This window comes from Seriola dumerili, unplaced genomic scaffold (assembly GCF_002260705.1).
Source record: "Seriola dumerili isolate Sdu_G_001 unplaced genomic scaffold, Sdu_1.0 BDQW01000331.1, whole genome shotgun sequence".
In the NCBI taxonomy this organism is placed as follows: Eukaryota; Metazoa; Chordata; class Actinopteri; order Carangiformes; family Carangidae; genus Seriola; species Seriola dumerili.
Genome location: NW_019174586.1, coordinates 11,219,894 through 11,244,642, shown reverse-complemented (window position 1 = coordinate 11,244,642; position 24,749 = coordinate 11,219,894). Strand labels below are relative to the sequence as shown.

At 39.4% G+C, this 24,749-nt stretch overlaps 1 protein-coding gene across 2 annotated transcripts; it reads right to left on the bottom strand.

The window, feature by feature from the left end:
* Positions 1–8,392: 8,392 nt before the first annotated feature.
* On the bottom strand, positions 8,393–22,945 carry LOC111232745 (nucleophosmin-like). Of its 2 annotated transcripts, none has more exons than XM_022760385.1 (11): positions 22,862–22,945; positions 22,458–22,540; positions 20,693–20,812; positions 20,465–20,558; positions 20,125–20,216; positions 19,803–19,864; positions 19,632–19,704; positions 15,122–15,220; positions 10,522–10,617; positions 10,356–10,430; positions 8,393–9,134 (listed from the first exon to the last, which is right to left on the bottom strand). In XM_022760385.1, the coding sequence occupies exons 1-11, from the start codon at positions 22,908–22,910 to the stop codon at positions 9,081–9,083; spliced, it is 897 nt and encodes a 298-aa protein (XP_022616106.1). In that variant the 5' UTR covers positions 22,911–22,945; the 3' UTR covers positions 8,393–9,080. The 2 variants fall into 2 exon arrangements, with proteins under 2 accessions (XP_022616106.1, XP_022616108.1); XM_022760387.1 differs by having other exon boundaries at positions 22,873–22,922.
* Between the last annotated feature and the right edge of the window lie 1,804 nt (positions 22,946–24,749).

Here is a 24,749-nt window from a genome sequence, read left to right as displayed (position 1 = left end):
ACTGCAGCTTTAAAAAGGAGAATGCATCTTTTTCTACACATCTGCACTGAAGGACAAAATACTGAGTTGCTTTCCAACCACACTCCATCTTAATAACAACACTTATCAGCAGTTTCAGTTCTGACCGCATGTCCTAACCACAGAATTATTATATAGTATTAGCACATGTTAACGACACCTGTTGTTGTGTAGTTGTGAGGGTTTTTTTTTTTTTCCAAACTAGACACACAGATGTGTTTAAAATCACACATCCCTTTGGGTCGTGAGAAAAAAGAGGGCGGAAATGTACATGCCTGCAGAGACATGACCTTACATTTCTTTCCACCAGAGATCGAGTATGAAAATATTATCCTCAATTTGAAGTTCTGCAAGTAAACCCGAGAAAGACAATTTGACTGATAATGCATGATGTCCGTGAACTTTTTGCAGAAGGTCTAATGTCGTAAATCAACACTTAACAGAAAGAAAAGACTGAAAAAGACAGACGTGTTCTCAAAGGTGGCATTAAAAAAACACCATAATTAGAGTAGTTGTACTTGCCATCTCTGCTTTTAGCTATCAAAACTGGAGCAGTAAAAATGCAGGCAGAGCTGTTGTGAGTAGAGTGATATAGTCAGCCTGACAGTAGTGTTAGCATTCCCTGAAGGCAGTTTAAAGAACAGTGTAGGATGAGGTTGCATAATCTGTGCCTCAAATTCATGGAAAAGAATGCCTGGTCTTTGAGAAAGATATATTGACACTTCCAAGACGTCTGGAGAGAAGCATGTGGAGTTACACTCTTGGCAGCAGCGAGGGTGACTGTACCAAATGGAAATTTGTAGCTTAATTGATACTAGTTGCTACAAGCCGTACTAACAAAGACGTGATGAGGTGGTGACAACGCACGTCTGATTTTTAATGTGGATTTGAGAGTTTGATTCCTCGAGCATACCCTAACAAATTTTCAAAAATGACTAAACCAGAAATGGGCAACCATCTTGAATCACCTAGTGTAAAGGAGCTGCTTGTAAGTTTTGCTATTGTTACAAGGCACAACATTAGCATTAACAGCTGTTTAGTTACCCAGGAGAAACCTTGCAAGTTCAGCATCAAACGTACTTCCTTTAGCCGCCAAGTGCTGTCTCCAGCAGTGGAAAGAAACAGCATTGTTAACTCTTGTCGCTATCTCATATTTTCTTCTGATGAAGTTAGCACGCTAACCAGCTCGTCTCATCACTTTCCAACAGAGAGTCACTGTCGCCTCGTATTGTAACGTAAAACGTTCAAATATCCCATTTAAAAAGGTACACTGTGAAGTTTTTGAGCACTTGTGGCGCTACAGAGCAATGTTTTTATGAGTGGGTCCGCATTTTGTTGACGTTGGTTTCAGGTTATTCTGTTGATCAACAGTAGGTGGCTGTAACATGCCAAGAAATGCAGTGCAGAAGAAGAAGATTGCAAGATAGCAAACATGGATGCTAACAATGCACAATTAAAAGTATTATTTACAAAATCTACTTTGCAAATGTTTTTATGAGGAAGGAAATACATTCAATATGTTTGTTAAATCTCCATGAAACATTGCATTTTGTTGGGAAACACAAAGTAAACATAACTTTTACAAGTTTACAAGAAAACTCCACAAGGCACCTTTAATTTAGGATGGAATTACAGCAGTACCTATAAACCGAGAGAGCTTGAACATCATTACTGGAGTTCAACCAGAAGGAGTTAAACATTAGTAAGGATCCTATCGTACAAGGCCCAAAAGATATAAGCTAGTAGTTTTTGTAGCATTTGCATATTTTCATGCATAAGTATTCAGTTATTCACAAAGAATCCTGTCATGGCTCACTGACCAGATAAATCCAAGTGAAAGCTGACACTTTCATTAATTAAATCCACTACAACTAAAATGATTCGGAAAAAGAGGAATTTAAGCCGAGAGAAATGGATTGTGTAAAACAGGGTGCAAGTAAATTTTGTAGACTGTTTAAAATCCACAAAAAAACATTCTTAAATCTATACTTAATAAACTTTCATTTGCAGTGTAGCCGACATTTTGTCCATCCTCTTACACATTTTGCATCACAGTGAGAATGCTGCAATAACATTTAATTGTAACTTCCCTGGAAGCTGGTTCTCATGTTTTGTTGAGGTTTTCGAACTTTAGTCTGGCTGATGTTCTTAAGATTAACATCTACTATCAGTCACATGTATAACATGATGTGCTGGTTTGTATTACAAGTATTAAATTCTTTTAAAAAGTGCTAGGAAGTGTTTTAACAACTGTAAAAAAAAAGGATCTACAGATGGTTTTTGCTGCTTTTACAACAGACTGTTTGAAAAGTACAAGAACAGCCTGAGCCTATTAGATGTTATCTACTGTACCTCCTCTCCCCCACTTACAATAAGTGCTGTAAAAACAATTAAATTTGGTCTGTGATCATGTATGGTTTGCAGCACTGTGTCTCTTTAAAGCTGCAAAGACCATAACACAACATCCATAAAGCTGCAACTTTTTAAATCTTAATCTAAAAACATCACACCCAAATCGTGTTTTGTTTGTTCTGCAAGGACTCTGAATAGTACAAATGATTCACCCTGGATGAAAGATCATTTAATCCAGCCCCTGTAACACACACGCGCACACACACACACACACACACACGCGCGCGCGCACACAGATAAACACACACAGGCTTCAGGCTCTTAATAAGGCAGGTGGTTGTACAAGCTGGTTTTACAAACTGTCCGTCCTTTGCTTCACTCACACACTCTTCACAGAGGGCACAAACATGCTCACAAACAAAACACACCTGTTCTCTTAGAGGAACACACACACACACACACACACACAGTCAGCATGGAGGCATCTATGACTGAGAACAGATTGTCATGACTGTCCTGTCCCATATCGTGTGACAGCTGGATTAGAGAAAAGGGCGATATTTCCCTAATGGCCTAATGTTGTGTTTGGCCGCCACATGAAGGGCACGGATACCTGCGGTCTCACATGTACAGGGCACCTGCCTTGTTCCTGTGTGGTTTTAACTGTTACAGCATGGCACTAACAGAATAAGGACTTCCATTAAAGGGTCAGTTCACCCAAATTACAAGAGAGACATATACTTTTCTTCTTCACTTTCATCTAGTGGTTATCCAGCCTTTAACTGCAGATGTTTTCATTTGTGCTCTTTCTAACAGTTTTCGTTAGCGTTTCATTTTTCAACAATCTTAGCATACACATATAAAACTCCATTCACCTCCACTGCACAGGGGTCAGAGCGGGACACTGCTGGAAGTGAGTGAGGAACTGTGTTTTTTTTTTTTTTTTGCAATATGGGTGAAGCAGCCTTTATCAGATCGAGCATTGCACTGAAGTTATGATGACAAATATGATTCTAAACCAGCATATTAAAAGACCATTATTGCATTTTGTGCAAGTACACACTGCACAATGACAGATGGAGCACAATCTACACTCAATGAGCCTTAATGACTAAGTGAAAACATGGTTTGTCTCATGAGACCAGAGGATATTTTTCCTCACGCTCTTTAAATGCTGCTTGGAAGACTCTAAGCAGGCTGTCAGACGCCTTTTACTCACAGTGGTTTCCATCAGCTCAATCAAAAAAAAGGCCTGATTGATGCAGAGCTGCTGCCATGGTTGTCTGTCCGGCAGGTCGTTGCACCTCTGCAGAGGACGAATGAAGCTCTGTTGGAGTGACTGTTGGGTTCTTGGTCAGGATCATGGTTCAAAAAAACCTTTCATTTCACAATTACTGTTGCTCCTGGGAACACAGGCATGGTTTTATACCTTCGCCCTGGTCTATGCCTCGCCAAAGTTTTTCTTGCACGTCTACAGAAAGTTCCTTGGACTTCCTGGCTTGGTTTTTTTGTCCCGAGATGCAACGTGAACTGTGGGACCTTCTAAACACAAACTATGTCCAATCAATTCAGGTGGCCACAGGTGGACCGCAGTCAAGTTCTAGACACAGCTCAAGGATAATTACCGCAAACAGGACGCACCTGACCACAGTTTGGAGAAACGCAGCGAAGGGTCTGAATCATTCTGTAAATGGGAGGTTTCAGTTTGTGATTTCTAATTTTGTGCAAAACAATTTCAAAAGCATGTTTTCACTTTGGCATTAAGTGTTGATGGGGAAAAAAATGCAATTTTATCAATTTAAAATTAAATCCACAATAAAGTGAAGGGGTCTGAATACTTTCTGAAGACACTGTGGTTTTAAATAATTGGCGTTGGATATTGGTTGCTCAAGTGGAATTAACCCGACAAAGTGTCAATACCACAACATTTTCTCTCTCTCCACTGTGGTACACTAGTAACTTGTAGTAACTTCTACACGTGTATATGTGTGCGCACTTTGGGATTTTGGTGTGTGCGTGTCAATACCTCGAGGCTGGTTCAGTCAAACCCAGGACTGGAATTCAAGTCAACCACAAAGGGGGGGATTTCCACGTGCCTCTCACTCATCTTGTGTGGAACATAAAATTGTGCGTCATCCCGTGGCTGCATCCGCTAGTGCGCCTCACTTCCTCATGGCTAGGGGGCAGAAACCGTTCAGCTGGCAGTGAAGTAATGTTTGACTCACACTTCAGGTAAAGGCTTAATCAATTTATATCATTATGGAGTCTGGCTTTGAAGTTAAGGCTGGACTTCAGTGCCACCCAGTGGTGACAACAAAGATGGAAGTTAATTACAATTAAGGTGGGAGGGGGGGTTATTGGAAGATTATGATAAGGAAGGAATAAAAAAAAGTCCTAGATCTTTTATATCCTCTTCAACGAACAGCACCGTCACCTGCTCAAATTTTTGTTGGGCATCACCAAAACACCTGAAAATGGGGGTTTCAAAGCATCACAAGAGAGCAGGGAGGAAATCTGCAGAGTCACCGTTAGACAGCAAATAAGTGTGCATGTAACTAATGACAGAGAGGGAAACTTACCCAGTAGTGTTGCCCAAATAGATGCCTCTTAATTGTTTCTTTATGCTGTGTTTTCACAGTCCTCCTCAATGTGCAAACTTGGAAAAGTCTACAACCAGAAAGTTGCAGTCAAAAGGCCACACAGGCTAAACACCAGCTTACAAACTGGGATGACTGACAACACGGAAAACTGGAAATCAGCTAATTTACAGCAGCAAGGAATTTATGTCTGGTGTCCAGTATTTAGGTTTTGCAGAGGCTTTTTCATGGGTCCAACACATGACATTAAAAAAAATGATCATTGATGGTTTGAATGCAAATCCTCACTTGATTATTTCTCAAGGATAAACAGAATGCAGCGTATTTCACATTAATAACAGGAATCATAAACAAAACGATCAAAAAACAGGGGGAAAAAAATTACAATAAAACAAAATAAAAGTAGAGAAAGAGAACAAAGATTTACACTTTCTGTCCCACAGCCGGGTGAACCTCCAAGAAACAGATAACAAGGTCTTCATAAAGTGAATATCACTTCACATCACTGTTAATATTGAAATCACAGGTAAAAAAAGAAGAAGGTGTGACTCAAAGCCGCCTGGATTCACTTTATTCAGGTAAATGATACAGGTAGGTAAAAAAGAAAAGAAAAGAAAGGATGGTTATGTCTTGACAAACCATGAATGAATGATTATCCACCATAAACAGTCATGCATGAACTGATCAATCAAGTTTATATGTTTAGTAAGCCTGTCACCTTCTCATATTCTCAATTCAGATTTGACTACACGGTGTATCACAATTTCATTTGCATTAACAACATGCAGCGAATAAGTGCAAGCCTTGTTTCTTATTAGTTCAAATTCAGGACGCCTCTCACTATATGCTGATTTTACAGCGGGTAGGAAAATACAGAGGGAGTCAATGGACTGATAAAGAATAAATGATAAATAAATCTAGTTTACAATGGTAGATACAGCTACTCAAAACCAAGAAAACGTCATTACAAGTTTATATTGCTGTTCTACATGTGACATTTTTACCGTGCTGGCTGCATTGTTAATAGTTTTGAAACAAAGCTTGTCCAACAAAGCTGTTGATTATGTCTAAAAAGACAATTACAAAAAATAAGGAACAGTTGCTGCAAATTTGTATTTTTCAAAGCCAAATTTCAACCAGGTTTTTGTTGTTACTAAAATAATTAGGCCCCAAAATCGGATCAGGTCATCAACAAAGACCACAATCTGTCTTTTTTTTTTGTATTTTACATCAACACATTTAGGTAGTGGCTTCATGTTTTCTTCAGTACAGAATAAAAAGATGACAAACTAAGTACGAACTAAAAAAGTAGTGCTAAACTGAAAAGTTAACAAAAACAGACAGTATTTCAGACGTTTTAAAAGGGGCTTTCTACTCAAAATAAAAACGATTCTCTACCAAGTAGAACATTTAAAATAAAGATCATGACAACAGATCCAAGCTGCAAAACCAGCTATTAGCAGGTCAGATAAAGCATACACTTACAAATATAATTGATCAGCTGCCGTATTTGTAAATAAGCTCAAAGAAAAATAAACAAAACAAACTTAATTACTTTTGATACAAGGGAAATATTAAAAAGTATTAACAAAGGACTCTGTGTAAAGCAAAAACTAAATCCTATAGGACTGGCAACCTGCTCCTACGGAAACCTCACTACAAAGACGACACTACAGATATTCACAACCTAATATTTAGATTCTGCTAAATTATCAGGGGATTTTTTAACGACCCAAATTTGCTAAAGTTGTAAAGTTTACACCTAAAAAACAAAAAGTCAAATATCCTTTACAGACAACGGGACGGCTGAACCAAGTAATTAGCCCACTTAAGGATGGTATCCAACTGCAAGTATTTGGCTCATAAAAGGCATTATACAGGATCATAAACACATTATAAGCATAGAGCGAGCGTCTGCTTATTGTCCTCAGAGCACTGATGTACGAGAGTGCAAACAGTTGTGGGGATGAGTTTCTGTAAAAGGTGATGTCGTGACTCTGATGTAATAATTTTACTGATACATACTTTATGATTATGTTGTAATAAATAAGATAACCTGTGTTGATCATGGGCTTGTCATCTGTTTTTAGTGCAGTAGGGTACGCTGAAATACGATAATAACAGTGCCAACTCGTAAATATACTCCTGGAGCTCGTTAACAGTCTATTCGTTTTGTTTTTAACTTTTAGTATGTAATGTATATGACTAAAGAAAAACAATTCGGTCAGCGCATCTGTGTTGGTTTTATAGAGGTCATAATACTCTTTGAAAATGTTTTGTATACTGCACTTTTGTTGCTACAGATGATTTTTTTTGGGCTGTAATCACTATAATGTATTCCCTCACAGGTCATGACAGTTAATGGGCTTGATATGAATTCATCCTCCTTAAAAAAAAAAAAACAAAAAAAAACACCATCTGAAATCGATCCAGTCAGCAGGTTTGTAATATTTGCAGGTTCAGAAACCTAATGTAAGCTTAAAAACATCCTTATTGAAAGTATAAAAAAAGCCATTAAGAATAGCACTGTTCTCACCCAGAAATGTTGCAGGTGTGTTCCTGGAAAAGAACAGACTAACTGGTAAAGATATGTAACGGTAGCGAGATTAAAACTGCTCACGTATGGATCTTCCTGTTTCTAGCTTGCATCTTTCTTTTTTTTTCTTTTTTTTTTTTTAAGTGAAATGTTTTGGAGAAGCAGTTTTATGTTTTCGGTTATTTGCTCTATCATGGCAGGAAATAAAAGTTTCTCTTGGTGTTGTTGGACAAACCGTTTAGAAACATGTTACAGTGTGACGCTGGAGCTGCTATGACCAAACTGAGAGATACAAAAAAAAAGCATAACCTCGATAAACACTGACAAATTTCTGTACAATATGTATGAAGCAGTTACACCAGACAAATCATGGCTGCAAGCTAAAAATACTTTGTAAAGCCAGACAGAACCGAAAATAACAAAACAGGAAAAACACATCATCGCCGGCTGATCTCAGAACATTGTCCCCCCAGTATCAGCTGTCTCGACTATCCTTGTATACGCTGCTCAAATTCACACGAAATGGGACTCTGATTTATATCAGTTTACAGTAGAGATATTTAAAGGCACATTCTGCAATATCTCCTATTGCATTATTGACTTAACGAGGACACACAGTGTCTCGGATGCGAAGCACCTGAAAACCAGGCGCAGCCCTCATCGTCCAGCTGCAGAGACGCAGAAGCAGCAGTTCCGATGCAACATGCACCACCAACAGGTAAAGACGGTGAGATGACATGCGGCTCGCCATCTACGGGCAAAGTAAGGAACGACTGCATGCACGTACTATAGTGTTTACTAAATGCAGAGTTACAGCTGCTGTTGCTTTCATTTTTACAGCTTCTGGAAGATTTATATTTTACATTTTAGCAACTTCATGTGCAGAATTAGACTTTTTTTTTTTTTTTTTTTATCTGGGGTGACTCCAGGTAGCATAAAAAATATACTAGTACTGTTGCAAACCCCACAGACAGCTGGTTTCTGTGTAAAAACGAGGTCAGATCAAGAGGTTTGTCTGGTCTGTCTTGGGCTCTAAATACTTGAATTTTAAACTCTTTTGTTACCAAATAATTTACATATCTCATCATTTATTGCAGCTATAAAAAAAGCTGCAGGTGCAACATTTATTGCCTGCAGGCGGGACAAGTGTTGAAAATTGCAGCAGCTATTTCTGTCCTGTAAGCAACCAACAGACATCCAGACATCTGCAGGTCTTAATTGGCGCTGCTATTATGTTCCTTCCCTGTAGGTGGTGCAGATTGGCATGTGATGAAGCAGACAGTTTCAGCCTGTGGTTAATCTGCAGTCTGCTAAACACGAGTGAGTGATTTTGTGAGTGACAACAAAAAGGTGCTTCGCATCTAAAAAAAAAAAAAGAAAAGAAAAAGAAAAGAAAAAAGAACGATGACACCTGATTCATTAATGGCTTTACCCTTTCTCAGCACTGTCCCTCTGCTCGCTACGATTCAAAGTTAGCAATGATGACACAATAAGGCTGAGTAGGAAATCTCGCTGACTGTGCCTTTAAATGTCCTGCAGGATGCAAAACATACAAATGCTCCGGAGCACAAGGTTTGTTACTTCTTCTCAATCTTCAGTGTTTGTACAAAACTCCAGAGGTCCTTGACCACCTGAGGAAGGTGTGGAGGAGAAGAGGTGGAGGGGTGGGGGGTGGGGGTGGGTTTTTACAACAGAATAAGAAAGAGACAGAGAAATTATAAATCACCCAAATGAAGTGCTACAGAGCATGAGACACATGACTCACTTTTACTACAACATGCTTTTGTGTGTCTCACCAGTGGGAAAGCGGAGTTTAGATGGGGCTGTTGGGGAACGACGAGGGGTTGGGTGGGGGCAGCAGTACATACCAGAGTATATGACTAGGTGCTCCAGGTCTGACAGATCTCAGCCTTGGCTGATGAAACCAAAGCACTTCCACAGATGTTTCTACACACTGGGATCAACAAGCTCTCCCCGACCCAACTCCACCCCCACTCTTTTCCTTGTCCGCCCAGCCCTCACTCCGCTCTAAAGAGCTTTCACCTGCTCTCATAACTGTACAGTTAACATTTTTAACACTGCAATGAAATCACAAATGAATGTTCAAACAGGCCTTTTTCGTGTGATCACCAAACAGATGTTGCAGATACAGAAAACACAGCACTGCTACCTGACACGTTGCCGAGACTCGTGTGATAATCTAAAGGTTTTGCGGTGATTCATTCATGCTCTGCAAAACAATGTGCAGGAGCTGTTGTTTATCTTCTGAAATGACAAGCAGTATTAGAAAAGATTTAAGTCCTGCATTTAGAAAAACCCTGTTTTGGGGTTGGTCAAAGGCCTTGAATGTGAAAGAGACTGGTACCATCCACATACCACAGGTCCCTTCATTAAGGCTACAAAAGACACACACTCCAGTAAATCACCAAGAAAGAGTTTGCCTTGGCAGGTGTACTCCCATTCCATCTCGAAAGAGCCCGCTGACACAAAATGAATATAATTCAAAGAGAACACACTGTGCTGGAGAGACGATGGAGGCATACTGGACAGTGTAAGGTACGAGGACAGTGTGAAGAACAATAATGCATTCCTGGGTATCTATCATGGAAAAAGAGCTCTTAAAGCTTAAATGACGGTTGATGTAAATGTTTCCCACTGGAAAAATGTTTAAGAAACTAAATGCGGAGATTGAAAGGCGAAAAAAGCAAGACATTTATGTAACTTGCATGTGTAATGTAAATGCTACAGATTTAAAAAGTTAAAGAAATGGTAATTATGGGTCTCAAAACTGTGTGCAATCAATTTATAAATAAATATATAACATATAACATATCAAATGACCGATTACTTACTTTTTTGTCTGAGATTTTAAAAGAACTCTTCACGAAATTCTCAAACTTCTGCTCCGTCTTCGGTAGGGGTTTCCCCTGATGAATAAGGCCATTAAATCATCAGCTTAACTGTGCAACAGACATTCAATTAAGAGTGGCAATTTGCAAAAGAGGATGACAGCCTTACTTCCTTGGCTGCTGTCGACAACTTGCTCTTAATCTCAGGCAGAGAGGGAGATTTCGACGGGCCGGCCTGGAGTTTGTCTTTTCCTGCGGCAGGTGTCTGGAAAAATACATCAGCCAGATAAGAAACACTAATTGATACGTCACATACAGAGAGATTTATAGAGTTGTAGATAAAAAGATACCTTCATATTATGCCACAGTATTTCTTCTTCTACCCTGGTTCAGCTCCTATAGCTGTAACCTTTTTACTTTTCTGTGTTCTCATCTGAACTCAACACAAAATTACTAATTCTGAGTTATTGGTGATGAATTCATTCGCTGACCAGTCTGGGCTGCAGCCCTATTGTGACCCATTTAGTCAGGTCTGTGTTTACAGGCTTGGCGTGGGCAGCCAGCTGGAAGAAGATGAAAGCAATAGAAAGGACAACAAATTCTAGCCTAATTACACCATCTTTTTTTTTTTTTTTTTTTAACCAATACATCAGGTACAAATTATGTTTTTTATTGTTTGCAAGCAGGAGAGGGCAAGCCCCGACTCTTCAATGAGCAATAGACAAATGGGTTTTTCCACTGAAGGCAAATCCTAACAGCTGAACTAAAGGAAAAAAAAAAGGTCAAAGTGCAACTTATGTTCTTGTGCTTATAGTTATACTGACATTAATTCAATGACTTCCACAAGAAAAGATGACACTTTTTTTCTGTTTACTGTTTATGAATGGTCAAGTCTAAAAGGACAACATGTTGGGAACCCCCCCCCCCCCCACAAAGGTCCTCAATTAGGAAGTGTCTGAATGTGACACAACAACAACACACACATACACATACACACACTCACACAGAGACACATACGCACGCACACACACACACGCCATACACCGTGACTGCATGTTACACAAGCCGCGGAGCTTGTCCCTACACGCAAAGCCAGTGTGGAATCCAGTGAAATTGCAGGGTTTCATTGATAGCCAGAGACACATTTGAAAGAAGAGAGGAGCGATTCATAGAGCAACGTTTCACCGAGCAAGTCAGAAAACAGCAGAACCTCAGGAACCAGTGAACAGCTTTTTGTGTGTGTGTGTGTGTGTGTATATACGTGTGCATGTGTGTGGGGTTTTGTTTGGATGATAAACACTATACTATTCTACACTATGATTCAACAGCTTAGTGGGCCGGAGAATGGCGCTGATGATTTCAGGGTCGGGGTCTTGTATTGTAAGCGGGTTTGGCTCATCATTTTGATTTTAGTCATTTTGATTCTGCTGATCTGATTTGATCAAATCCTAGTTCCAACCTTTGTCATTTTATTTGAGTAAGAAATTAAAACAAAATCTGTTGGCTTCACAAAACCGACCCTCATGTTCATCAGATTTAAGCTCTCATTAACACAGATTTGCCATAAAAGACCTGATACTGTGTCATTTTGTTTTATTTTAAATCAAAATAAAGAAAATAGACATGCAATTCCCTGCCATGCACAAGTTAAATGTGCAGTTTAACCACACCTGGAAACAGCAGCTCCATATGCTCCTGCATATAGACATGTACAAAATGCTACAGACACTGGCAGTAGATCAAAATTTTGCACTTAGGAAAAGACAAATTGAATCGAAGAACCGTGTTTCCTAATAAAATCCCTGCCTCTAATACTTTAGCAACTGGTTCAGAGCTAGTTTTCCAACTTCAAGCTTGGGAAAGCAGGGTGAGACATGAAATGGTTAAAAAACAAGTGGAATGATCTTAAGAAAGTAAATTATCTCTCTAATTTTAAAAAAATGCAATAATCTGTCCCTGTCCCGAAGAGATCTGCATTTTATAGCACAGATCAAAAGGTATAAAGTGGAAAAAAAAAAAAAAAAAAAAAAAAAACTGACACACATGCCACACTAAAAAAAAAAAAAAAAAAGAGCACATATGCTGCTGGCTCCTGGCCAGACAAATGCACTACGTATTTATTATTTACGGGCAGCTCTCTACTTCCAAAGGACAGCTGTGGACCTGAAACAGCTGATAAACACACAAAGCCAGCAAGCTTTTTCATCTGGGCCAGACACTGATTACAGATGCCACGAGACATGGAACTTAATCACAAGCACGCTATCATTTGATGCAATCTCTTGTCTTCAATCCAGTGCAAACACATGGTTGTGACACCTTTGCTCATCAGGTCTGTCTGGGATGGTAATTATCATTTTGTTGGAATGAGGGCTTTGGGGGCCCATGTCTGGGGAAAACATCAGGTCACTGGGAACTGTGACTCTAATCTGATGACTTGTATAAGTATATGTACGTATGCAGGTTGACGTTATGGACGCTGATGATGCTATGGTAGAGAAGCAAACATCCCCACACTCACGGGAAAAATAAATAAGCACTAACAAGATAGGCACCTGCTGCAACACATGTCAATCAGTCGTTAAAACAATGACTCACACCCTTTTGGGATAAGCCTGAGTGAAGTGGTTAACAACTTTACGACTGTGACGTGTGCTTGAAGGCATCGACTTCTCCAAACCCATCAATCAAAAGACACCAGCTGCGAGATAAAGTTACTTCAGATCAGCACAACTCGAGTTAGCTGGTTCTCATGTCGAGCTTGTTACGCAAGAAGGTGCAGCTACATGCTGGGCTGCGAGAGGTGCAAACTGCGGTACTGGCAACAGATCTGACAAGCCAATCTAATGACCAGTCACCTGCATTTAGGAACGAAAAAAACAGACATCCACGCCCGCTTCCTCGCTCCTCAGGGGCATCTGGAAGCGCAAGCTGCACCAGACATCAAACGCTGGTAATGAGAGCAATTGGGAGAAGGTGTGTCCAGGAAGTGAGGGGTGTGAAGAGGTTGTAGAGAGGGAACAGTTGTTGTGCAGAAGTGGAGAGGGGATGGGGGCAGTCCAAGCTCCACGGGCCAGAAAGTTTAAACCGGCGGGACGGTTTCGGCAATTCAGCTGCGCCATCGGCTAATCCCCCAGAGCATTTCAAGAGCCACTGTGTTATGTCTGGACAACGGCCACTACAGAATTAGCTGCACTCTCCCACGCAGTAAGAACGCTGACCCTGAGGGGAATCGCCCTCTACAGCCTGAGGAGTTTAGCAATCCTGTGGCTTAGTGTTTAACATGATAAAAATCACAGAGCTTTCTATCAAGACGTCACACGAGAAACGACAATTTTCCCTCATGTGCGAGTGAGTGTGCAACAGTGTGTGCGTGTGGCGGAAGCTGTGTTCTATCATACAAGCAGCCAACATTTGCATGCCAACACATAACACCTTATCTAAACTGAGCTCACTTTTAAATCACATGAGACATGCTTTGTGAAATTTGTAAACTTGCAGAGAAGCTTGCCAATTTGTATTCTCTGATCTGGATGTGTGCTACAGGGGGTTGTAGGGGGTGGGGTGGGTGGTGGTGGGGGGGCATCAAAGGTGGTTGCAACTCAAGACGGCGGGGTCAGGCCAAGGGGTCGCAGGTTTAAACCTTGCCCCAGGAAACCCGTTTAGAGGTCAGGTGTGTTTGCTTAAAGAGAGGCAGAGTTCAAGCTTTGGGGTTTGAGGGGCGGCTGTCCAAGACATTCCACCCAAGAAATTAACTATCAGGTTGAGCTAATTGCAATGTGCATTTATCACATTCCTTGGCGGTGGAATGGCAAAGCTCTCCAAGATTTTTTTTTTTTTTTTTTTTTTGTGGCTGTTTTAATTGTGAATGTCAATAGATGCAAACACTTACCCTCGGTCATAGAAGCCCTGTGTCTTTTCAGGCTCATGTCTGAGCAGAAATAATTAGACACAAAAAGATCAAGTTGTTTGTAAAGGATTTCTTGATTTCTTTTTAAGTGTGCTAGTTATGTACCAAATTTAGCTTGCAGGCCTCATCAAGTTGTCACTTCAGACATACTGTAAGTATTAAGAAGTCTGCGCCTGTGTGCCAATAGGGATGTTTTAAATTTGCTTGCTCTCCACTGCTTTATTCAGAGGAGAGTTATATTTCTTTACCGTGATACCCATCTATCAAAAGTTGCTCCTAAACGACGCAGTAGTGAAGCGGATGCTCCCATGTTTTGGCCTGCATGATGTCTTTCATTAGGAACAGAGTTGCTGGCTTTGGCTGTAGGCTGGCATCACTGCAGACCTAATTAATCAGTCAAACAGATAATGTCCAGTCTCCATCTAGATCTAAACTGACCTACGACACAAATCTAGCTGCAAACTAACTCGAAAATAACTTAAACCAACAAATTAAACTGGCCTTGGATGGGGTGTAGAAGGGGGATTTTATAGAGAAGGGTGCAATTTATATGCTCTCGTTATTGTTTTCTTTATATTTATGGACTGATTCAACAAACCTTTAACCCTGTCCCATTATTTTGTTTAAATCAAAAAAAAAAACAAAAAAACAAAAAACAAGAAAACACAAGTCCGCCTTTATTGCAGCTATAAACCTGCACTGCCCTTCCAATAAACACAGCACAAAAAAACTGGCTCTTAGTTGAACCTAACACCCGATCCTTGTTCTACAGTATGTTGGCTGTCAACCATTTAATCCAATAACAACAACCCAATCACAAGTTAGCAAAGCTGGGCAGGTGATACAGGCTTTTCCATACCTTAATCTGTGGTTTGACCGCGGATCCTGACGGTTTCCCTGCAGGGCCGTTTTGTTTCACTGGAGTCTTGTTGGGCTTCTTTGCTGAAGACTCTGACCTCTGAGAAAGCAAAGAAACACAAAAATGTGTTGATTAAAAAAAAAAAGAAGAATTGATAATTAAACACCAAGCAGAACACTGTCTGTGGATCAAAAGCTCGGAAAATCACAGTAAACAAAACCAAAAGTAAGTAAGTGCTTCAAGAAAAAGTGCTTTAACTTAATTTGAAGGCACTGAATTAAAAACTGCAAACACTCCTGCAAAGATCCATCGGTTTAGACTGCCGGTCCATTTCTAAAAAAGTAACAACCCTGTTTATGCAGTACATATATATGTCAATTAATGATATTCAGTCTGTTCTTCTATATTATGTTGGGTATTAAAATAACTTCTCTGCGGCTCTGGTAGTGCTGTCATGTGATTTTAAAAACTCCCATATCAACACACTTATTGCCCGGCCTCGTTTACAGCTGACAAATTATAATTGGCATTTAACATAATGTGCATCACATTTGTTTGCAATTGTGGTTAATTTTCTTCCAAGTGCTTTGCCATGAGGTGTTCATATTATTTTCTCTCAACCCTGCGTCAGCCTGTAAGTAATATCAATGCAGCACTTTAAAAAGCCCTTTAACACAAGACGACAAAATTTAAACTGCAACAAAAATCAACAGGGAAAACGGCATAAAGTCATTCTAAAGCTAAAGGAGAGATGGCAGCGCTAACGCTAAGAATTAATAATTTATTCAGCTCCCAGTAAAAGGTGAATCCATCTGTACTAAAAATATAACTGCAACAAAATCAGGAATTTATATGTGACCAAAACTGAAATTATCTCCAAGTACCAGAGCTATATGAAATTACAGAGGAAACTCTAGACACACTTGGTAATTTCTCACTGATCAGATACTTAGTACCCCAATGACCTGTCATTGTTCTTCTCCACACTGGAGGCCTTCCCGTCAGGTCTCCATTGCTCTCAGGCACCTGTGTAATTACCTTGTAATAGCCGAGGCAAGTACCTGCATTTCCTGAGCACCAACCCTTTCCTTGCAATCACTGGTATTCACCTTGGAATGGGCTAGAAGTGTAATTGCCTGCGTTGACATAACTGCTACAAGGCAATTACACATGTAATTTCCTAGAGCATTGCCTGGTAATACAAGATGCTGGGAGGCTGTTTCAGTGAGGTTCCAGAGCTTTTTTCAATCACAGTGATATTAACATACAAAGGACACTGACATGGATGCACCTGAGTGTATGTGTTCAGTATTCAGACTGATTCCAGATGACATGATATTAATTGGGTGGCTGTCTCTCTTGTGACTGTGTTTGTCTTTCAACAATTATTTTTTTAGCAAAGTAAAGTGACGTTTTGGAAAAACAATACAAACAATTTTTGTATGTGACAAGATGAAATGTCATGGTGTTGTCCGTCGTAATGGTCCGTTCTGATGAAAAACTAGACAGGACAAGTCCAGAGGTCGGGGGATTTACAGCAAAGGTCAGACGTCTGTCTTTAATGTGGTGAAGATCTGCTGAGTGTTTTCTGGTCGTGTGACTCTTTCAGAATTTAACCAGATTATCCAGGAAATCCAAAGTGTCGGATCATTTCAAGAGGCTAAAGGACGACCCCCAGAAGGTGACACACAAACTCCATCCATCGACCTCAAACACGGCCCATCGTTTCAAACATGTAGGTAGCCTAATGCTCACGTCCTCCACGCTGGCACATTCAAAATCAACTGCAACTAGTTGACTAATGGTTTAAACTAACGACTACTAGTCAACCAGTAAAGTATTTGGATCGGGGGCAGGCCTCCTTGTGTCGGAGCAGTCAGAGACATGCAGCCCTGCAAGCTCATATTCCAGGTTCCTGTGCTATCAGAAAGTTCTGTAATGGGAGCAAAGACTTGTTGGAGACATGAACTATGGCCCAGGAGAAAAAAAAATATTCCTGTGATTGAAGCAGGTAAAGTTCATGAGTTCCTATTTAGATCTCAGGGTTCCTGTTGTATAAAGGCACCCTTCCTGTTTTTGACTGAACAAAGGAGTGTGCTTAAATCTGTAAGCACTGCCACTTTTTTTTTTTTTTTTAACATTGGTGTGTATTGCTCCCAATGCCAACACTGGCACAGGCAAGTTGCTCTGTTGCCAAATTTATGATCGTCTGAAGTAATGATGTAAGATTTACTTGTCAAGGCAACGCTGTCGTATTGCAATTCCATCTACTAAATACGAGTCACATGTAGGCCACATGCCTCAGGATCTTATTTTGAAACATCCAATCTGGTCTAAATAAGAACTGAAAATTATGCAACTCTATAAAACGTGTTTTCTCTCCACACTAGGCAGAAAACATCAAACCTGTGTCACATGTGACCAAAAAAAGAATAAAAAAAGATCAACACATGCGCACTTTCAGCTGGGTGCAATTGAGCCTGAAATTGAGCTCAGACTAGGTGCTTGAAAATGTGTCAGTACAAGATTATTTAGTATCAACACTAGTAAAAGACATTTTTTTAGGCTATAGTAAAACTTCTGACGTCTAAAATACAGTGTAAAGTTTTCAATGTTGTCCAGATTTCCTGTTCAGGTCAAAAATATCTGATCAAAGAAAAAGCAAACTAGATTACAAGTCTATATACATATCTATATATATAGATATATATGTGTATATATTGTAATGAGATACAATATGACAAAAAAAGGAAAGGAAACTGTCTTGAAATCTGGCTGAATTAGCTGAAAAAAACAAAACAAAAAAAACAAAAAAAAAAAACAAAAAACATAACTGCTCCCAGCCCTACTTTCTAGAACTTTGTGCCTTCATTACTGAAGAATGAGACAGGACAGCTATGGAGCTAAAGAGAAGAAGGGTGAAGAAAAGGATTAAGGTCATCAGGGGGAGGAATGGGGGGGGGGGGGGGCAAGAAGGTGGAGAAATTGGAAGAGAAGACAACAGAATAAATCAACAGGTGACAGAAATGCTCAGCTGTCATCTGACCCTGAGGCAAGGATCGGCGCTCACGTCGCAGGTATGCGCATCTGCCCTGCTTTGATCTTTTGCCTGGCACAGTTTGCACTTGGATGGCGTGTTACAAACAAAAAAAAAAAAAAAAAAAAAAAAAAATGTAAAAATGAGGCAGATACACACATGCACCCACACACTTGCAAGTGATTGTGGTAACACGCAAAACAAGTGTTCAAAGGCGAAGGCCAGGTGCAAAGCTGAAATGGCATGAGAGAGACGATAAAAAGGAGCAATCATATTAACAGTGGGATGACAGAGGGACAAAGATATGCAGTGTTACAGAAAAATGGGGGGAAGATTTTTCCCATAACTGGTGCATGTGTGTACGTGTGCATGTGTGTGTGTATGAAACTGTTTGTAGTGAGCTTCTCTGCACGTGCACTGTAGATAAATATATATGTAAATATATATATATATATATATTGTTAATGTTTGTGCATTTTGCAAATGTGTACTTAAACGTTTAAGTGTACATGTCTACAGTGTATCTGACTGCATGGGCGTGCATGTGCGTGCATGTGTGTGTGTAGGATAACATAGTGCTGTCTTGTTGGTGAGACGGTGAGAATTCAAGCAGATTACAGAGGAGAAATCCGATCATTACGCCACACAGACCCTGTGTTTTACTCGGGGAAAACAGGTGGGTACATGAGCGAACAGGATGAAAAAGTTCCATGTTTTGTCTCATACAAAAAAGCTGGACGGTCAGCGAGTGCAGGAATGGGAAGGGCCTGCTGAAATGAAATGCTACTATAGGGTACAGTCTGTGGGAGTTTAAATGATGTGGTAGAAGCTGAAGGGGGAGTGGGCAGACTGCAGCAACACAGAGAAATTCCTTTTACACAAAGGAAATCTGAGGGCAAGGCCTTGGCTGCCCTGACACCTTGTGGACAACAGAGGATTGGAAACACTCCAGACAAATACAATCTACTGTTTAAAGGTTTGATTTCAAAACATGCGCTACGACCATCCCATAACCATTGAAAGATTTTTGCCTGATTTTGCGTCAGAAAGTTTAAAATGCCAACAAACGATGTTGCAGCTTGTGTTGCAGTATTTGTTTTAGGACAACAACAGAAACTCATCTTTCAGGCGGCATTAGTTTGGTTACTTGGTGCTGCTCAAGTTCAAATAACATTGTTTTAATAAAGCAAACTGAGCAAATATACCGGAGAATCAATTAATTGCTCCACAGAAGTTCTGGGTTGGCATGTTGATTTAATGTCATGGCAGTCACACAGGTTCATATTCATCAGTGTTTAATAGTAGGTTATGCAGGATTCTGAAAATGCAAGTGTTTTGCCAAATGTGATGTAAAGTATGTAAAATCATATACATGTTCATTCCAATGTTCACCTACTGTTCAGCTACTGGTACAGTCAAAGTTTAAATTTTAATATTATCTCTAAATGTAATAAATAAACAAATCAGACTTACCTTTTCAAGCTCTTTCCCAACATTTTTCTGAGGCTTCACAACGTTGTCATCGCTGTCGTCTTCGTCATCATCACTACAATAAAGTAGGAAGAAAAAAAAAAGTGTGTGTTTTGGGCATGCTCAGTGACTGAAAAAGTTCAGCATAGAGGAAAAAAACAAAACAAAACATACTCATCATCGTCTTCGTCACTGTCTTCTTCATCGTCTTCATCGGAATCCATCTTTAGTTTTTTCTACAAGGAAAATCAATAATCCGTTTGTTAGAAAAACCTTCAGTTTCAAACAGAAATAGCAAATAACCACCACAGCCTCAAACATTAAAAAATGATTTAGTCTTATCATTATTATTATTATTTAAAGCTAAAATAAATACAGTTCAAAAATTAAACGCCATGATTTTACAAAGGTTATGAATCATTTTCTTGCAGAATTAGACAGAAAAGAAGAACGCTCTGTCCCCAGATGAATACAAAGAACAAACTGAGGATTACACCTGCGGCGGCTTCTTCCCCGACATCAGGCTTGCAGGTCGTTTCACTGGCGACGTGTTGTTCTCCTCTTCTTCATCATCTGAATCCTTCACACCTACAAAGCAAACGCTGGTTACCAGCTCAGGTTTACGGATGTAAAATGAGGCTCTGTTAACTTCATTAACAAGGAAGATGGAGCTGTCAGCTCACTACTTTTATCTTACATGAGGTTGAGAAGGTAAACACTTTATTTTAATGATGTGGTTGAAATGTTGCCTGAGTCATAGTATGAAAGTGTGTGTCTGTAGTCCTAGCAGAAGGAAAGACAACCACAACAGTAACAGCTGTTGCTCTAATACTCACTAACAAAGTGCTGCCCGCTGATGTGAACTGGTCCAGAGCCAGACTGGAGACGGAAGGTAACCGGAGGAGTGATCTCAAATCCACCTAAACTCATCTGGACAATATAAGAATGACAATTATAACAAGACATAATCTTCATAGACACATAAATATATATATACATACACATATCTGTGAAAAGCCCCTTTAATGTTTTCCAAAATGCTGCCAGTGTTGGCGTTGACTCACAGATGGCAGGACGGACGGCTTCAGTACGACCAGTGGCACTTTGGTCGTTTTTCCATCATAAGTGAGGCCCTCGACTTCCACCATATGGAACTTATCCTCCGCCTCAGCTCCCAGACACACCTGTAACAGCAGCACAGCTGATCCTTTACACCACCACCTCCGTGTCATGACATCATGGAGGCATCATCAGGCCAATGCTGTTCACCTGGTACCCTTTGTCTGACCTGATGATGCACCACAACAAGTGCAGGTTTCAACTGACCAACCTCATGTTTCTTAATTTCTTTCCTAATAAGGTTTTCTAGCAAGATTTCTGCCTCCAGTTAGGTTCAAAATTTCTTATACCCAGTAATACCAGAAGAAAACTACAGGTCCAGTTTGACTAATAATAATAATAATCTCATTAAACTACTAGCTGTCACATTTCCCAGTAAAGATACCAAACATTTTCAGGGTACAGCTGTTAAAATTAGAGCCCAGTCTTTATCAGTCAGTTCACTTCACACATTTATTCCACATTTTAAAAAAAATACCTTTTGTCCAATGGACAAACAAATAAATTTAATCCCTTTGGTCCCTTTTTGACATTTCATTGAATGAACGATTGTTACCCAATAAAATAAATACAAAATGAATACCATGTAAGAGAGAGAGAGAGAAAGAATGAGATCACTACATGAAATCATGGAAACCACCAACAGATCATAATATAATAATTATATATATATTATACAGTAAATATATAACTATTAAATAAAAAAAGCTTTTTCTAGACTTCATGACCCTGCAAAAAAAGGAGGACAACAAGAAAAGTGCAAGACTAGAAACTTGCCACAACATGACTGTTCAACATAGAGCTGTCTAAAAATATACAAGTTATATATAAAAGTTATACAAAAGCTAACTACTGCACTGAAGCTTCAGTGACGTCCTTCACTTGTAAGTCGCTTTGGATAAAAGCGTCTGCCAAATGAGTAAATGTAAAAGTAAAATATAAAACATACACAGAGTTTTTAATTAATAAAAATGGACTCTGGTCTGACCTGTATTTATTCAATCAGACTGGATGAAATCTTAGGAACATGTGAACATACAATTGTATGGCATATTACAGATTTTGTTGATATTTGAAGTTACATGAATCAATGAAGCCTCTTTTCACTTGTCTGCAGGACGTTTCTATCTAGAATTTGCTGATATTTAGTGGAATCCAATCTTCCATCTACCTGTGCAATATTTCCTGAACCGCTGCCTGCTATGCAACCCCAAAGCAGAATATTTACGCCATCCACCCCCATGGTTTAAAGACTTGGTGAACTATTATTTATTTTTTTATTTTTTTTTACATTTTATTGTAAATATTTGAGCCATTAAATAAAATGTAACAGTATGAAGAACATGACATTTGAAGAAAGACTCATTTTAACATGTTTGCTGCAGGCTGCTTGTATTTGCATCCTTTCACTTCAAAAATCAACATAATATGTAATTTGACTTGGGGTGCTCAAACTATATATGAACCTTCTGACCTGACTGCACCTGCACAATCAGAATAGATGTACATCTTGGGAACACAGCACTCAAACATTGTTGATTTCACTATTATTATTTAGCAGTTATTTGTTTCATATTGACCAGTTTTCGTGTTCTAGGGCTAACTACACTAACGTTTGCATATATTAAACCCTTATAATGCTTCCCTTTGAAACACGTCTTCTTCTGCTGGAACAGTTTTTCTACGTGCAATGAAAAGTGTCATCCTTACTGCTTTGAGTGACAGCTGTTGCTCCGTATCATCGTCGTCTACGTCAACTTTGAACTCCCGTTTGTCCGATTTGAGGGTGCAACCTTGGGGGGGAAAAAGACATACGTGCAACGCGTAACTAACCTTGTGCTTGCACTTATCTTGAACAACACACACAAAGGAATAATACTGCTGGAGATAGGGGGAGTTTACTCTTTGCCATGCCAATGCAACCCCATGCCTTGCTAGGCTAGCTAACAAAAGACCTGAATTGGCGCCGAGTGGGGGCAGGCAGGTTAGCCAGCTATTTAGCTAACTTCCTCCCGCTTAAAATGTTACATGGCTAATTGTGCATGATAACAAGGCAGTAAAGCTGATTGTGCGACCGAATAATTTCAGGTTTTTGTCGGAGTAAGCGAGCTCACCAAACAAGTACATTTGTGGTCGGCTCAAATCTGAGATATCGTCCTCCATCTTTGAAGTGGGTGGCGAGACTTCCGTACACTGGCTTGACGGACACGTCACCGAGCCAATGAGGAGGAACTACGTCACCTTACGTCAAAAACATTTGAGCATATAGAATTTAGAGGATGGGCGGGACGACCGGAACCGAATATTCTACTGTGTGAACACTAGATGGCGGTGTCGATATGTAGCTTGATTGAATGGCCAAGAATAGAGAACAAAAATATATTTAAAAAAAAATAAAAACGACTCTAATTATTACGATTAAAAAAAATAGTCAGGTTGTGCGTCATTTTTCAATAGAGGTTCTGGTTGATAAGGCAAAAAACAGAAATAGCCCAACTAATGCTAATGATAGGGCATTTTAAATTGTTTTACATAGGTGGGGAAAGTCTATATACTGTATATTAATGCCTTGTATAAGTTCATTTAATTATTCATTTCTTTTGTTTTATTAGTTTATTGACCAGGAAAATATTCAAAAAATATTTGCTGGACAGATGTAGAAAAAGACACAGAAGAAAACACATCATCATTCATACACAGAAAATAACAAATATACAACTATACATTAGTACAAAACTCATCCACCAGCAAATTATATCACATGATAATACATTAACTACAATCAATACACAAAAAGAAATTAAAAAAAAAAAGAGGACTGATCAATACAGACAACAAGATGGCAGCAGGGATGGCAAATAATATCCTCATGTCCACATGTTTGATTGCCAGTCACTGCTTCAACTGGGCAGTAGCTGTGACAGGGTGCTTCATTTGAATTGCATGGATGAATCTATTATATACTGGCATGTGTAATATATAGCTGCACATAAGTTGATGTAAGTACATAAAAGAGATATTCCTTGCCTGGTTTCATCACTTTACTGACTAGCTGAACAGTTTTATACATTTGTTTCTTCTTATTTCATGCACTGTAACTGGTTCCCCAAATAAGCGTTGCAGCTTTTATATTAACACTGGGATTCTCTCCCTTATGTCCATCATTTAATGTGCTGTTTGGACTAAATAAAAGAGGCCTTTGGCCAGTGATATTAAAAGTCCAGCCCTGGGGGCATTTGCAGTCTTTGAAGAGTCTTCTGTGGTTGTTAAAAATATTGATAATAAAATGGAGAGCCATTGCAGGCTCTGATATTACAGCAGAAATTAATCTCTGAAACTTTCCAAACTGCATAATGAATAATTTTATTAATGGAAGTGTTTGTTTTTGGGAAAGCGCTAAGGGCAATTTTATGTGTATAAACACATTCCTCTTTTTGGTTTGGTGATTTAAATTATGACCAAATATTCTCTTTTAAGTTGAAGGAGACTATAATATAAATCAGATGACTAATTGTATGTGTTGCTAAAGGACCAAATTTGCTAAAACATCTCTTTATTATAAAGACTGTATTTTTATATATTTTTTTTAATATATTTTTATTTATTATTTTTTATTTATTTTACAGTTTTGATTCATTACCTCACCCTCAATATTAGAGTAGCAGCCCTGGAGCTCAAAGGCATTGCAATGGGTCAAGGTCTTGAATCAAGGTAGCTGGACAGGCTGTTTACCCACTGTGTTGTTCTGACCTCTCCAGTTCAACACTGACACCATTTGTCTAGGGCAGAAAAGCAGCCATTCACCTCCACTCTTCCAACTTGACCTTAATTCATTTCTGCTGCAAGAGAAAAGATCTCAGGCACCTTAAACAAAATGTCTGGAATCTAATTGTGAAAAAGCAGCTGAGTTGCTAAACAGGGAAATGTGTTTTCTAACCTTAATAAGAGCCTCACAGTGTGTCAGTATCTGGTGTTGAGTCACCGAGCCACAGTACCAGTATT